This window comes from Stegodyphus dumicola, chromosome X2, assembly GCF_044657685.1.
Source record: "Stegodyphus dumicola isolate Sdum_Otavi_A_Nest chromosome X2, ASM4465768v1".
Taxonomy (NCBI): domain Eukaryota; kingdom Metazoa; phylum Arthropoda; class Arachnida; order Araneae; family Eresidae; genus Stegodyphus; species Stegodyphus dumicola.
In genome coordinates, this window is record NC_140781.1 from 120,648,548 (window position 1) to 120,663,285 (window position 14,738).

The 14,738-nt window shown below is 31.0% G+C and overlaps 1 protein-coding gene across 4 annotated transcripts in view; it reads left to right on the top strand.

Moving 5' to 3' along the window:
- stj (voltage-dependent calcium channel subunit straightjacket) overlaps positions 1–14,738 on the top strand; it is a 617,416-nt gene that overhangs the window by 456,557 nt on the left and 146,121 nt on the right. For all 4 annotated transcript variants that reach the window (XM_085809254.1, XM_085809252.1, XM_085809253.1 and 1 more), the window contains exons 6-7: positions 3,624–3,755; positions 4,958–5,015. In XM_085809254.1, coding sequence (XP_085665380.1) covers positions 3,624–3,755; positions 4,958–5,015 — 190 coding nt within the window. The remainder of the gene's footprint in view (positions 1–3,623; positions 3,756–4,957; positions 5,016–14,738) is intronic.

Consider the following 14,738-nt stretch of genomic DNA (forward strand, 5'->3'; position numbering starts at 1 on the left):
GTTTGCTTTTTCTTCTAGAAAAGTATTTAAGGTAATTAGAAAATTAAATTAAGTTGGTATCAAAGCAAACGCTTCTATCGACGTAAGGTAAAGAAATATGTTAAAATAAAATGAAATTGTGAAAATAATACCATTCTACAGAGCTATTTTCACGATTAACTCTTAAAAAAGTAAAAGATTATGAAAGTCGTTTTTTCTCGACAAAGGTTATGAAAAATGCATTTTGTGTCATATTTTAATTTTAATACAAAATTGAAATTTTAGAAAACAGTTGAAAACTGAGTCCCGTGATTGCATTTTTTATTATTGCATCTAGACAACAATTTCGAAATGGACAATTATAAACTATTGACAGTGTAATTTAAATAAGCACTTTTTATATTTATAAATAGAACAAAGGACCTTAAAATCGGTCGGAGTATAAAATCGTGTTCCACAAATGTGTTAAAAATTTCGGAAAGAAAAACAGCGTGAAATCTTTTTCTAGTGTTTAAAATAACAGTTGGGAAAACATTTCAGATACCTGATTTTGAAAGTTCCAAATATATACTTGCAGTTTAGATGCATGAGTAAAGTTTCGATTTTCAAAAACCTCTCATATTCAGGCGAACAAAAATGGCATATTGCTGCTGAAGACTGTTTTTGTGTATCAGTTTAGCCAGATGCATTAATATATTTAATTGCACTCTTTTGTTGTTATTACTATTATTTATTTTTATTTATTCAGTAGTTGCAAATCCTGTTTCAAAGTTTATCACCGGACAGAATAAAGTATTCAAACGCTAATCTTTTAGACTGATCGAGTAGTTAAAACCGCTGATTACTGGTAGATCCATCCAGATTTGAACTACCAGTAAAGGTAAATTAAAACTCATTTAAAATAATTGTGGGTCGCGCTTGACTGGGTAAATTTATCTCATGTAAGTATATCGAAATTCTAAAGTGTAAAGTTTAATTATATAGAAATTTGTTGGCATTGTTCCTAAAACTACAAGATGGAGCGTTTTTATGATAACGTTAAGAGAGAATGAGGCAGAGGTATGTAAAAGTACTGTTCGAAATAGGAAGATGTTTACTTCAGTTCCTTGCGTTATTATTCAAATTATAAAATTTACATTAGAAGGGTAATTCCCTTTAAAATTAATGCAGTCTAACAGCCGTGTATAAAAATTTTGCATAAACTCGGGAAAACTACAGTAATAAAGGGAACTAACTTTCTAATTCAGTTTTTAAGATGTGAAAGTATCTCATAAATTTCAACACACCTTCTTCCTACTTCTGGCATAACTCATATAGATTTCCTCCCTGTTTTTTCTGTTAATGTGATGAAAACCATCAAAACCTCACGAAGTAACTCGCCATGCTTTCTAAACCGAATACTCTTCCAACTTTCAGTAATACGATGCCTGCGCCATCTTGTGCAGACTACGTACACTATTTTTAGTTTTGAGGTACTTCAGCTACACGTAAGTCAATGCTGGTGGGTATAAGGTTTTTATTTAAAAAACAAAAAACTGCACAAATATAACTGAATATTTGTATTTGACGTAAAACAGTATTATATGCATTTAAAAGTAAGTTTAATTCTTTTATTTAAACACATGACATTTTTTCTTTATCGTAGCGTCAGGTTAAATTATAAAAACAACAAAACATTGAATAACACCACAATATCTTTATTTATTTATTTCATTATTTTATTTTTAAGAAATCAGTATAGATTGGAACAAACTAAAATAAATTTTTTATCGTCTTTTGCTTAGAAAATTCACATAACATCAGTATTACTTAATCCTCCTTGTTCTTTATAAACGTAATATTTAGTTTTTCCTATTAAACAGAATTCTTAAGCGCTTTTAATCTTTTTATAATGCAAAGGAAGAGTGTTTTTTGGATGATCGGGAGACAGAAAAAAGTAATGATAATTTATATTCTTTAAAGGGATGTAAGGAAATTTAATAGTATAACTTTATTTTTCTCTTTGCTATAACTTAATAAAAGTCAAAGTATCATTATTGTATTCTAACAGTCTTACAACCTTTGTTAAACTCTTTGACTGATCGCAATTCTTTAACTAAAGAAAACTTTTGTGATTGTTAAGGACTGTAAGCTTCAGAGTCTCTAAACTTTTACCTTTTCCTCCAAACTCGAAACCCCTAGTGGCTGCTAATTACTGTAGCCTCTCATTTCAGTAACGTGTGTAGATAATCTCTATATTATCCAAATATTTTGCATGCGATGTTGAAAGATATTATCTCATTAATTCGTCCGAGCCATCGTGCTGTAAGTGGTTAGTATGTCTAGCTAACAAATTACAATATTTAGTGCTCGAACTTGGTGAGGAGTAAATTTCTCACGTTTCTCTGCTTCAATAAAATGTAAAATGGTCTTTATAGTGGAGCCTGAGCTAAAACGTGAGGAACGATAATTTGCCAAGACCTGAGTTTGGTTGACTGGGGAGTTTCTCATACTCCCGAGTCATCATTTATGAGAGGAATTATTGGATTCCATGAAATATTTTATTGGTGTCCAGCTAATGTGGTTCGAATTTCAGCGTGGGAGCTTTGGATTTCTTACGTTTCCTAACTCCGAAAAAATATAAAATCTTCTTTAGAAAATAGGAGAAAATTCAATATATCGAAATGACTAAAAGGTTCTTTTTTGTAGATAAATTAATTTAAAATCGCAAAGCAGCACCATTTCCGAGAGATCAATGCGATTCCTGTAATTTGCGTGTTAAACTGAAATTACGGTTTTTTAAAGCAAAGTTTTCCGCGCATTTTCGTTAAATGCAATACTACAAAAGCTCGAGATTTGGAAGTCTCTGCAACATAGTAAATATTATTCAGATTTGAAAGCCACTGCTATATAATAAAATACTTAAAAAAAAGAAAGAAAGAAATGAAGAAAAGCAAAGAAGTGCATATAAATTGGAAGAAACTACACCCATTTCGAATTCTATTGGAAATGGCAATCATCAGTAATAGCATTGTTGTGACTAATTAAACTTAGTATGGCATCCGCTTTTAAAATTGGTCAAACATTTAAGATTTTTATCTTTGACATTTTTCTACAACTCAAGGGCCAAAAAACGAAAGACTAAATCCTTTAGTTGACAAACTAATTAAAATAATAATGATATATTATTTCTAACAATATCTGTCTAAACTGAACAGAACTGTGTAGCGTTTTAGCTCTTAAATACCGAACAAGGTCAGTAGACGAACATGGTTGGACTCTTCTCTACGCTAACGTCATTGACGTGCATAAGTGAGAGAACAAAATCGCGAAGAGAATAGTTGCTTTTGAGCAGATTAGGAGTCAGTAACGTCACACAAAAGCAAACCTTTTAGTGTTCCGAAAAGGAACGGGGAAAGTCACTTAATAATTTAATTCCTCCAGTAGCAGTTGAAAAATTTTTGCATAACAACAAAGGTATGCATTTTTTCCGTAGATGCGCATGTTTTTAAAGTCACGTGACTTAATTAGCTGATCCTTTATTTTGTGCGTATGTGCAACTTCATAAAGTCGCTAGACATAGGAATCCGATCCTTCTAATTACAGCAGCTTAATTAGATGTATGAAATTTAAAGATAATTTGAATTTTTTTCCCTTTCATTTAGCTCCTGAGGTGCTGAACGCTATAAAATGGTCAGAAAAATTAAATCCTACATTTCAAAACAACTTCATGTATGATCCGTCTCTTATCTGGCAGTTCTTTGGCAGTGCTACTGGCTTCCTTCGACTATTTCCTGGTAAGAACTCCTTAAATTTTGCAATTTTAAAACATTTTCAAATTAAACAATTGTTTAAAAATTTTTATTTTTAATGACAAGTCAAAATCATTTAACTTTCCTTCATAATAGCTAATGAAAGTATATTATACAGCTATTATGAATATAATAGCTGTATAAGTTAAAGGATATGAAACTATTATACTTGGTCTGTGTAGTTATTTGTTAGATCGCCCTCTATATTCTATAATTTGCATATAGGATGATCAAATAAATCGGTACAGAGCTTAAATAATGATTTTAAACATGCACATCTAATCATAAAGACAGAGAATTTCATAAAAACAATTTCAAGAATGCAAATGAGAATACTCCGTAGTAAAAAAAATAATACCATTTTATATCATTTATTATTTAACATTTTATCTCTGAATAGATAAATTGTCACTTTGTGAAATAATAATCATCCTTAAATTAATTAAATATGAAATGTTTCATACCTTCACAAGCGAACTTCACGGGAAATTCAATAAATAACACATTGATTCGGGTCTAATTATAATACCTCTGTTACTTATGCTGTAGAACAGCATATTCTGTTAAAATTTTAGCTGGCCATATAAAATTAATAGCTTTTATATACCATTAAGAATTTTGAAGGTAAAAGTATGGTAACAAATGACGTATTGCTTCAGGGCAAAACAAATAACATATCAATTAAGTTCAGATTTCAATACCTATTACTGGGCTAACCTGAAATTTCTTGACCATATTAGGGGAAAATTACTAAACATTACTTTCTTGCTTTTAATGATTCCTTATGCGAAAAAACAGCATTCCTTATGCGAAAAAATAGCTGGTCGCATAAAATTGGTAGCTCTATATATTATTAGAAATTTCGCGTGTAAAAGTATGAAAATGTTTTGTACTTAATTTGTAAAAGCATAATGAAAATTTGGCTAACTGGAATTTCTGCGGTGTACATTAATCGTATGAAAAATTAGATTTTATATCTATATAATCTTCCTCTCTGCAGCCCTGAAACTACTTCGGTAAAATTCTATACCTCATTTAGAGAAACTTTGTAACTGAAAGTTCATATCTAGAGTCAATAAATATTTGAAACTTGTAATGAATTATTTCGACGTCTTATATATGCTTTTACAAATGCTTTTATGTTTACTTGTTAAAGAAAGAAAACAAAAATATTTTTCATCTTGCAGCCACCAAGTGGCGAGTTCTCGAAGGACCAGATATGTACGATTGCCGCATGAGACCTTGGTAAGTATAATACGTTTATCTTAGCTTTCTTTTATTCCCCAATTCAGCAGTCACGGAATATATTTGGAAATATTTGAATATTTCGACGTATTGGAATATTTGGAGCTTCAGCCTAGAAGACATTCATTCTGGGGGCTGAAATCTGAAATTGCAGAGAACTGAAAATCTTGTCTAAAGTTAATTTTCAGATAAATCTGCAGCTGCAGAAAACCATAAGGTCTTGTCTGCAGTTAGTTGCTAGGAAAAATTTAAGAAACTTTTGTAACTAAAGTGAAAATATCATATGTAAGAAAGTGAAAATATCATCTGCAGACTGGTAGCTGCGTAAAATTAAAAACAAATGCAACCATAGAAAACTAAAAAATCTCGGAAGCTTGTTGTTGTGTAAAATTTAAGATAAAGCTGCAAATGCAGGAAACGAAAAAATACCGTATGTTACTGACTGTTGAGTAAATACTCATAAATATATTTTATATTTCATTATCTCAAGCTGATTTCACATTCAATATTTTATTAATTATTAATGCAGCTATAATTGTAAAATTACGACAATGGTCTATAATTCAGAAAAAAGTCCAGAGTTGCGATTCGAAAATACTTTTACAGGGAATCCAGTACTAAACCTTTCGAATTATCGTCCCCATCAAGGTTTCTTCCAACTGAACCACTGCTGTTTTAAGCCTGTAATATCTTCTTAATCCAGTCAATATCGTAAAAAAATAAATAATTCTATAAAATTTTGTAAACATTTTTCTATACACTTATACACTAAATAAATGGAAATTGAAAAGTAGCCTTATATGTCTGTGTGGGCTAATAATATTTTAGACCCTAGTACTACGTAAAATTATGTCTACTATCATTTAGTACGAGGAGTAAGATTCAATAAACGCAAAATATGAACTTATAAAAATGTACCTTTATTTAGGAACAAACCATAAAAATTATAAGACATTGAAATTTGGAAAAAAATGGCAAAAGCTACTAAATTGCTATGCATTGTAAATGAGTAAATTGTCTTAATGGGCTGTCAGAATGTTTATTGATTGTCTAAGTTTGTGGCTCAGTGATCATTTTTTCCCCAGAAAACTAATTAGACAGCACGTGCTGTTTAAAACAGATTCTAGATCGATACAAACGAACTTGTCTCAAACACGCAACGAATGACAGGCCAGAGCGCTAATCATCTCACTGCCAGTTAGACCAGAATTTTATTGAAAAATGAGTAATGATACAATGACAAGCGTAAATTACGGCAAACACGACGCTAAAAATATATGATATGCTGATGTCGTATCATGCGTTGCGAATGTGGTTAAAATGCATTATGTATTACTAAAACATCTTAAATCTTCTGCAGTAAAACAGTCATTATGTTACATGAATTCAAGTATAAATGAGATCTTAGCATTTCTCACCTTTCTACAAATGCTTTTTCGAAACATATGTATATTTTTTCCCTGAAAAAAATCCATCAATATTATTGGTCATTTCAGCGAATTTAAACAAATTTCACGTATATTGATTAAATAATGATATAACACTAAGATAGGTATAGGTATAGGTAAAAGGGGGACACCAGCTATTTACCAACAGGTGAACCAGGTGTCCCTTCGTACTAACTTTCCCGAATAGCCTAGCTTGGAACAGAAGATGCCCGCCTCACGCTACACCGCGGGCCCTACCCCTGCCAGCAGTGCATTAGAGGCTCGTCCGCATGTCCCGAGTGCTTCATACATACATTTATATCTATGAAAAGTTACATTATACATGGCGGTGCATGAATATTACTTCATCATGGTGATACAACTGACTTTACATGGTAGTTACAAATTTGTTGCATGTTGTTAAATAAATATTGTTAAATCATATGGAATATGGTTATTCACATGTTTGTTTGATTCAGTATTTTGTGGTTAGTAGTTCCGAAGTTTTTTCAGTCAGTTCTGTGATGCTTACATTTCTTGCAAGGAATTCCTTTTACATATATATATAATTAAATAGAGTTCGTATTTGCATTCATTTTGTTGCAATCTCATAGTTTGCTAAAGTCCATATTTTAAAAATTCTACCGAATTAATTCTATTTAACATATCACTGTTATGAATATTCTTGTTGTTAATTTGAATTTTTAATTTATCGTAAAAATTATGAAATAGAGGTAACAATACATTCTTGAAAGCAAGGCAAAATTCACAACAATGCCTTGTAGAAATCATATGTGCTCTAGATAAAGATCTTGAAAGAAAAAAATTACTAATTGCTTGATTTGGCTGAATTTATAAGTTTCCTTTATTTGAATTAATGATTCAGCAGCTCATTAAAAATGCTATAAAATAATCCATTTTCGCACATTGTTCCATTCTTTTTACACTACTTTGCTAAGTGCTTAGAGTGAATGAAAAAGAAGTGCAGAATTATCATTTCATTCATAACCAAATGAATTTGAATTATTAAATCTCTTTAAAAATCCAGCCCAGATTAAGTAAAAATAATTTGTTCTTCAGAATATGATTCCAAAGGAAGACACTTCTCTAAGATAATTTTAAAAAGTAAATTAATGCTAGATTTAGGAAAAAATAAGCATTTATCATAACAGAATCACCAAAAATATTCCTTTTGAAGCTATAAAACCTCCGTCTTCATATTTATTGAAACCCAATATGCTCAACTTCGTTAATTCAAAACCGGTAAAATTTTTAAAATAATAATAATAATAATAGGGAAAAACTTCTGCAGCGCCAAATTGAAACCAAATCCCATTCTCGATTTTCAAGAACTTCCAACTCGCCATTCTACCCATCATGCCCTACGAAACAACGGCTCTTTATCGTCTGTTTGCATGCCTTCATTATTTAAGGATAAAACTAAAGATACTTTTTTTTTTCCCAAAGAAGTCAAATTTCGGATCTATGAACCAATATAATCTCCTCAAGGGCGAGGTAAAATTTCATCGCAATGCATAGCTTGATAGCTATTTCTATTTTATTTTCTTCCAAGAATATTGGAGAATTATTGGTTTCTCCCGGACCTGTCGGGCTACGAAAAGAATGAGATGGGAAGGGGAAGAGAAGGTTTTATTCTGCTCATAAGATTCATCTCGCCTCCCCCACCATCTCTATCTACCCTGGTTGAAGCAATCAATATGGAAACATTTTGTCATTCTGACACCATGCTATGGGCGAACTCGTTTGTAATGAGACGCTTCTGAAATTGATTATGGTTTATATAATACTTAAATGTAAAGTAATAAAAAATACTTCTGCTAAGTTTGTATCTGAAAATAAGAGTAAAATCTTCTGTACCTGCAAAGTATAAAACAAGATCATCACTAGAAACTGAAAATTGGAGAATATATAAAGAACTTAATTAAGGCAAAATTTTATCTTACTCGTCTAAGAGCACGATGGTAAAATAAAGGCTCGAACAAACAGTACTGAAGTGCACTAGTGAAACTCAAAGGAAATTCTTATAGAATAAAATGTATTCTCCTTGCGTTTATAAATGCGTTGGATAAACGATACTAATGAGTTACTGATGACTGATAACCATTATGCATACTACTGAAAACCACATACGGTTAATAAAAAGCTAAAGTTATTTTTAAAAAATTATATTTTAATATTTTAGTATTTTTAACTTAGACATATATTCTTTACTAGAACCAAACTCAAACCCATAACTCTGTTTATGAGTGAATCCAGTAGCTTAAGTGCCAAATATAGTAACCTGAATTACCAAAGCTTTCTTGCCTTCTACAAATTAGTAGATAGCTACATCTTCATATAAGTGTGTAAAGTACAGTAACAGAACAAACAAGAAATTTTTTCCATCACTTATAAAGAGTAACTGAGAAAATATACCATCACATGCAATAATATATCGTTCTTTTGATTTAAACCGGGGATTTCCAGCGGAGTTGATATTAACCCTCAGGAAGAAGTAAAACGTTTAAAGGGTATCAAGCACGATCAAGAGGTCGGCTGGGCTGAATATACTGATTATGCATAACCGAGAATGCCCCGCCGAACAGCCGAATATGCACCAGAATTGATCCGCATACCATTTATTATAAAAAACAATTATCAATAAAATTTATAATTAATTGTTTATTGACATAAAATTTAAAAAGCACTAAATACACTAAAATTATTATACAAAAGTACACTAAATTAATATATTTTTTAAATCAAACAGTTTTTTTAATATACACATATTTTATGCAATAAGCGCAATATAAAAAAATAAAATGCAAGAATTTAAAATAAGGCAAAAAATACGAAGAAAGAAAAATTAGAATGGAAAACAAAGAACAGATTGAATATTTTTAAACGAGGTGATTTACAAATCAAATTAAGCAATTTTATACCAAATATTAAAAAAAATTGAATCAATACTTTAACATAATCATCACATTAATTAAAATCGAACTTTAGTGCAGTTAGAGTCTGCGATTTTGTTTTTGAACTATTATTTGTATTTTCAAAATTTAAATTAATAATAATACAAAAAATAATATAACATAAATCTAATAAACCATTTTTCAAATCTTTTGTTCATATTTTTAATCTAATTGTAATCTAATTCTAAATATTTAAATAATTTATTTGAAATTAGCGTACTGTATATCAGTTGAGCGTAATACTTTTAACCACGGCCCAGGAAGTTCTTTCTTAGTGTATTTTGCGGGCAGGGAGAGAAGGAACTTTTGTCGTGCTCATTGTTTGCACAGCGCGGTAGGGAGGCTGGGGACATCTTTCACATGTAAAATGTTTTTTAAAATATACAAATAAAAAAATTACCATTTAAAAGAGTGCTCCAAAACTGTACAGACATTAGGAATTTTTTAAAGCAGGAGTCATGAAAATTGAGAAATGCCCTCTCCGTGACTCGAACCTTGGACCTCTCGAATACGCGCCGACCGTGCTGACCATTACACCACGAAGGCGTGCTAAGAAGGTGGGAGAAATACCTTAAAAAACAAATGCTCCAAACACGGTATCTATTCCTATTGGCCATTAAATGAATGATATGTATAGTGTTTCATTTTTAAATAAAAAATTAGGGCTCAAGTGTCTTTGTCCCGGATTCCTTATATGATCTACCTATTTTATTCCCAAAATTTTCATATTTCGTTGTTTAATTTTGAAATTAAAGCTGTTAGAAATGATAGGATATTATTCTTCGCCAGATGCACATGCTTTCTAACACATGTAAAGTCCTTAATTTAGAGTGATCGTTAGTATAGTCTCATGCGTATGTATATGCACATACACTGTATCAATAATTGCGTTATCGTGCTGTTGATTTCGGTAGTCTGTGTATAAAATTGGATAGGAAAGACATGAAAATGTCGTTGCATAGGATTTCATAGCGAGCCGAATTAAGCAATTTCAAGGGCCGCATATGGCCCGCGTAATGGCTTTTACCCACCGCTGCTGTATATTATAGAGAAACTTGTAAGGGTGTGGTTAGAGAAATTCATTCCTTTAAAAGGGGTCTATGCAAGAAAAATGTCTGGAATCCCTAATGTTTTAACAAAAAAAAAAAAGAATTATTTACTTCCAGCTGTCAACAGAAAACAGCGGAAAAAATATCAGCAGTTTGTATGACATCAGCTTCGCCTTAACCAGCTTAAGTGTCTTTGAACGTTCAAGAGTAATTTTGCTAAACTTTCTCTTGGAATTTTTTCGATATTTAATGATGCTTTTGAAATGCACATAATGAGGTAATTTTTATTGTTCAAGCTTTTAGTCTCTAAAATGCTATAGCTGTTCAATAGGATTAAGGTTTTCGCACTGTGGTGGATAGTGCAAGCACTGATGCATTCTATATTCTTCTCTTTTTTTGTTAGATAAATGTTACAGAGTCTGTATTTAAACTTCCTACCACAAGGGTAACTTCCAGCTTCTTGTAGAAATTAGGTGACTGTATTAACACATTTAATGTATTAACTACACGTAATTACGTAACGACATTAATGTATTTACACGTGTATTAACGACTTGTATGTAGGCGAAAGTTAACGCGAAACTTAATTAATTAAAGTAAAAATTCAGCCGATAATTATCTAAAGTATGAACTTACACAAAGTATTCCTTGACATGGCTAAATAACTCAATATCTTTTAGTTTGTTTAAGCTAATTTAAACAAAACACAGATTTCACGTCCTTGAAAATTGTGTTCCCGTGGTATGAGTTTATTTTATATTGCATAAATATATCTTATACATTTTAACCCAGAGTCTTGCTTTTTCCGGAAGAAACTAGAAAAAGACAAAAGACTAAAGTATTCTTATTGATTTCATTACGAACCTTAATTCATGAAATGAAAGCGATAAGATGAAATTAATACAGTTAAACTGTTTATCATTATAATAAGTAACTATATGAATAAAAAAATTCAGTTTCCTTCCATTAAATAGAAAATAATATTTGCTGATGATTTTCTTTTACCATGGAAGAGAAACTTGTCTCTTCTGCTTTAAAAAATATAAGCATGCACACTAACTTTGTCAAAATTTCTAAAATGATTGTTAAATGGAACTATATGCATTAACGATAGTATTATTAAGCTACTAATTAGAAAACTAAACTGACGACATTTAATTATTCTCCTTGAAAATTTTTCTGCATCAGAATCATTTAAACATTAATCTCCTTCTAGCAATAATAAAACTCGGGAGCTCTTGTGATTAAGTACGCAGACGGGATTTAAGTCTCTTAAATAGTGAAAATGATCTCTCAGCAGAACAGCTGGATACAAACAATGTTAAAAATAATTTTAATGCTTTCTCCACATTTTCAAATGTTTCTATTTCTAACTGGAAACTTTTGAAAATATGGAGGGCTGTTTGTTGTTATTGCATCAATAGATGGCTTTAGGGGTTTCATTAGAAAACGTTTCGATTGGTTCATGTTAACTGCTCATTCAATAGAACATGATTATATAGTGAAATGTAACTTAGTAGATTATATACATCAGTTATTGTTAATTGCTCATACAAGAACATGATTATGCACTGAAATGTATCCCTACAAAATATAAACGTGCTTTTTTAATTATGTAATATTATTTTTCACCTCAAATCTAAAAAAAAAAAAAAAAAAAAAAAAAAAAAAAAAAAAAAAAAATTAAATTCTTGCATTATAAATATTTGCAATTGAATTACACCAACATATGTACGAATGTTAATTTAATGGTATGGATGTAATTCCTTTTTCTTATCAGTGCAATGTTTGGAACAAAACACCCTATTTAAACTTCGACACAGATATCTCAAACAGGATTTCCTTTTTGAATGTTTCATTCAATCGATTTTTTTTTCGGCCAGCAATTTCATCCAAAACGTTATTTCCTAACAACTGATATTAAACTGGCAAAGTAGGATTCACCCCACCCCCAGTTTCGGTAAATGTGCAATCTAAAAATGTTCCAAGGACTTTTTCTCTTGAATATATTAAAGAAAGGGAAAACGCGAAAATGAAATATTTTAATGTTTCTTTTTGTTTTACATTTTTCTTTTTTCTAAATTGAAATGTCAGTTTGAAAATACTGATGCTGTAAAATCGTTCTAGGTAAGAATAACGCATTAATCTTTGTCAATTATGATATCTAGGGTACAGGTACATCCAGTTCAGGAAGAAAAATAGTCTTTCGATAGATGATTACTTAAAGTAAAAATAAATAAATAAAAAAAAATCTGAAAGCATTCAGATTTTGCATTACGCCCAGAGGGGCGTTTTTTTAACGTTTTGTGTGTTACCTTTATTTATTAAATATCATGTTCACTTAAACCATTAAATTCAATTCAACAGCAATATCGCAAAATAATTTTAAAATAAGCATATCTTTAGAATTTCCGATGCACAGTCTCGCGCGCTGGAAATAAAAATGTTTTTTTTTTTTTTTTTTTTTTTTTTCGTACAGCGTTGCTATCGCTCGCTTTGAAATCGTTGAGTTTGTTAATCAAAAATTTTCTCAAAGTTTTACAAAATATGAAATAGAAAATAAAACAAATTCCAAGTTTTGGGAATATTTCCCATACTCGGATGGAAACTTACATTATTCAAAATTTGATGGTTCTAGGTACCGTTGTTTTGTCACAATGCGAGAAACATACATACATTCATGCAGATTTTCATTATTTAATTTCTTTAAATATAATATAGGACTCTAATATTTGGAAATTTGAAAAGTGACCCGACATTTATAGTGAACCAACGCAAAATGCCAAAACGAAATTAATAGTCCTTCTGAGCAAATTGCTTCTTTAGACTAATTAAAAAAATAATCAAAAATATCTGAAAGCTTTCAGAATTATATTATGCCCATATATATTTTGGTTATTACCTTCTTAACAGTTTGAGCGGTTTTGATTAATTTATCACTCAGTCATCAACAACTTATGTACTCTAGTTACGTTAAAGCAATTTATCTGAAGCTAAAATATTTTATTTGTTTAGGGGTAGGAACCGAAGATACCTGCTTTCGGTCTTTAAACCCCATCTAATTTACATTCTGATGAGGCTGACAGAGAAACTAAAGTAATATAAAAGACGTAATATAAAAATAACCTTGCTAATTAAACTTAACCTCACATTCTTAGAAAAATGCTTACTCTTAAAAATTCAAATTGAGACACAATCAATAAAAATTTCATCTACGATTTCCTTTCTTTCGCCTGACGGATTGATTGTTTAGAAAATCGTTTTCAAAAGACACTATATTAAAGCAGATCTAGATTCGAATATACGACGGAAAAGTGCAGAACTTTGAGCCTCACTCTGAAGGGATGCTTGTTCTACCGTTTCAAGTTAAAATTTCTATAGGTAATCAGCTTTTATATCAATTCTCATATACATTCTATGTTGCAATTTGATTACTGTTGTCTTATAGAATATTTTTTTTTTAAGTCTCACACCACTTAGCCACCGCTTGAAGGGCATCGTGATGCCATCAAAGTGAATTCTACATATCAGGGAGAATCTGAATGAAAATCTAACGGTGTCATTTCGAGGTATTAGATTAATGAGGAATTGAGAGGAAGCCATAGTCGACTAAAGCAGCTTGTATAATTCCGGCACGGTGAAAAGGTGCATTACTTGATGCAAGATGGCTTCTGTCTCAGTTTTCTTTTTCTCTTCGCCTTGTTCGTCTATCAGATTCGTATGATATTCCCCGTTGATAGTGGAACCTTTCTTCAAACAATCAGCCAAACCTAACAATTTTTTTTCCACTTTTTTTAAAAATTCCTATTCGTTTTTGTTCTGGATTGGAGGTTTGGGGAGATCAGACGAGCCGACATTTTGTACATGGACAGTTCTTGATGAATGGTGTATCACACATGTTTGGTGAATATCTGAAAATTTTATACATTGTTTTTCTTAGTCATTCGAAAATTGTGCACGATCATATCCAGCATAACATTGATTATTTGCTTGTATTGTTGCCTTCACTGGAAGTCTTTCTCGTTGACCATCGAAACGTTGTTTTGGGCCCACAATTAAGCCTGAGACCCACCGATTAAGCACTTGCAAATCATGTAGCTTTGTTTCCTAACCTAGGTAATATGTTCTAGTGAATTTCCATTGAATAACATTCTTCAGACGCAGGTGCCGAATCACAGTCCTGTCAACCACTATCTTCTCTGACATTTCATTAATTTTCCACTTGAAACAAAAATACATGTCAATTTCATGAAATTTCTCACAGTGTGCCAC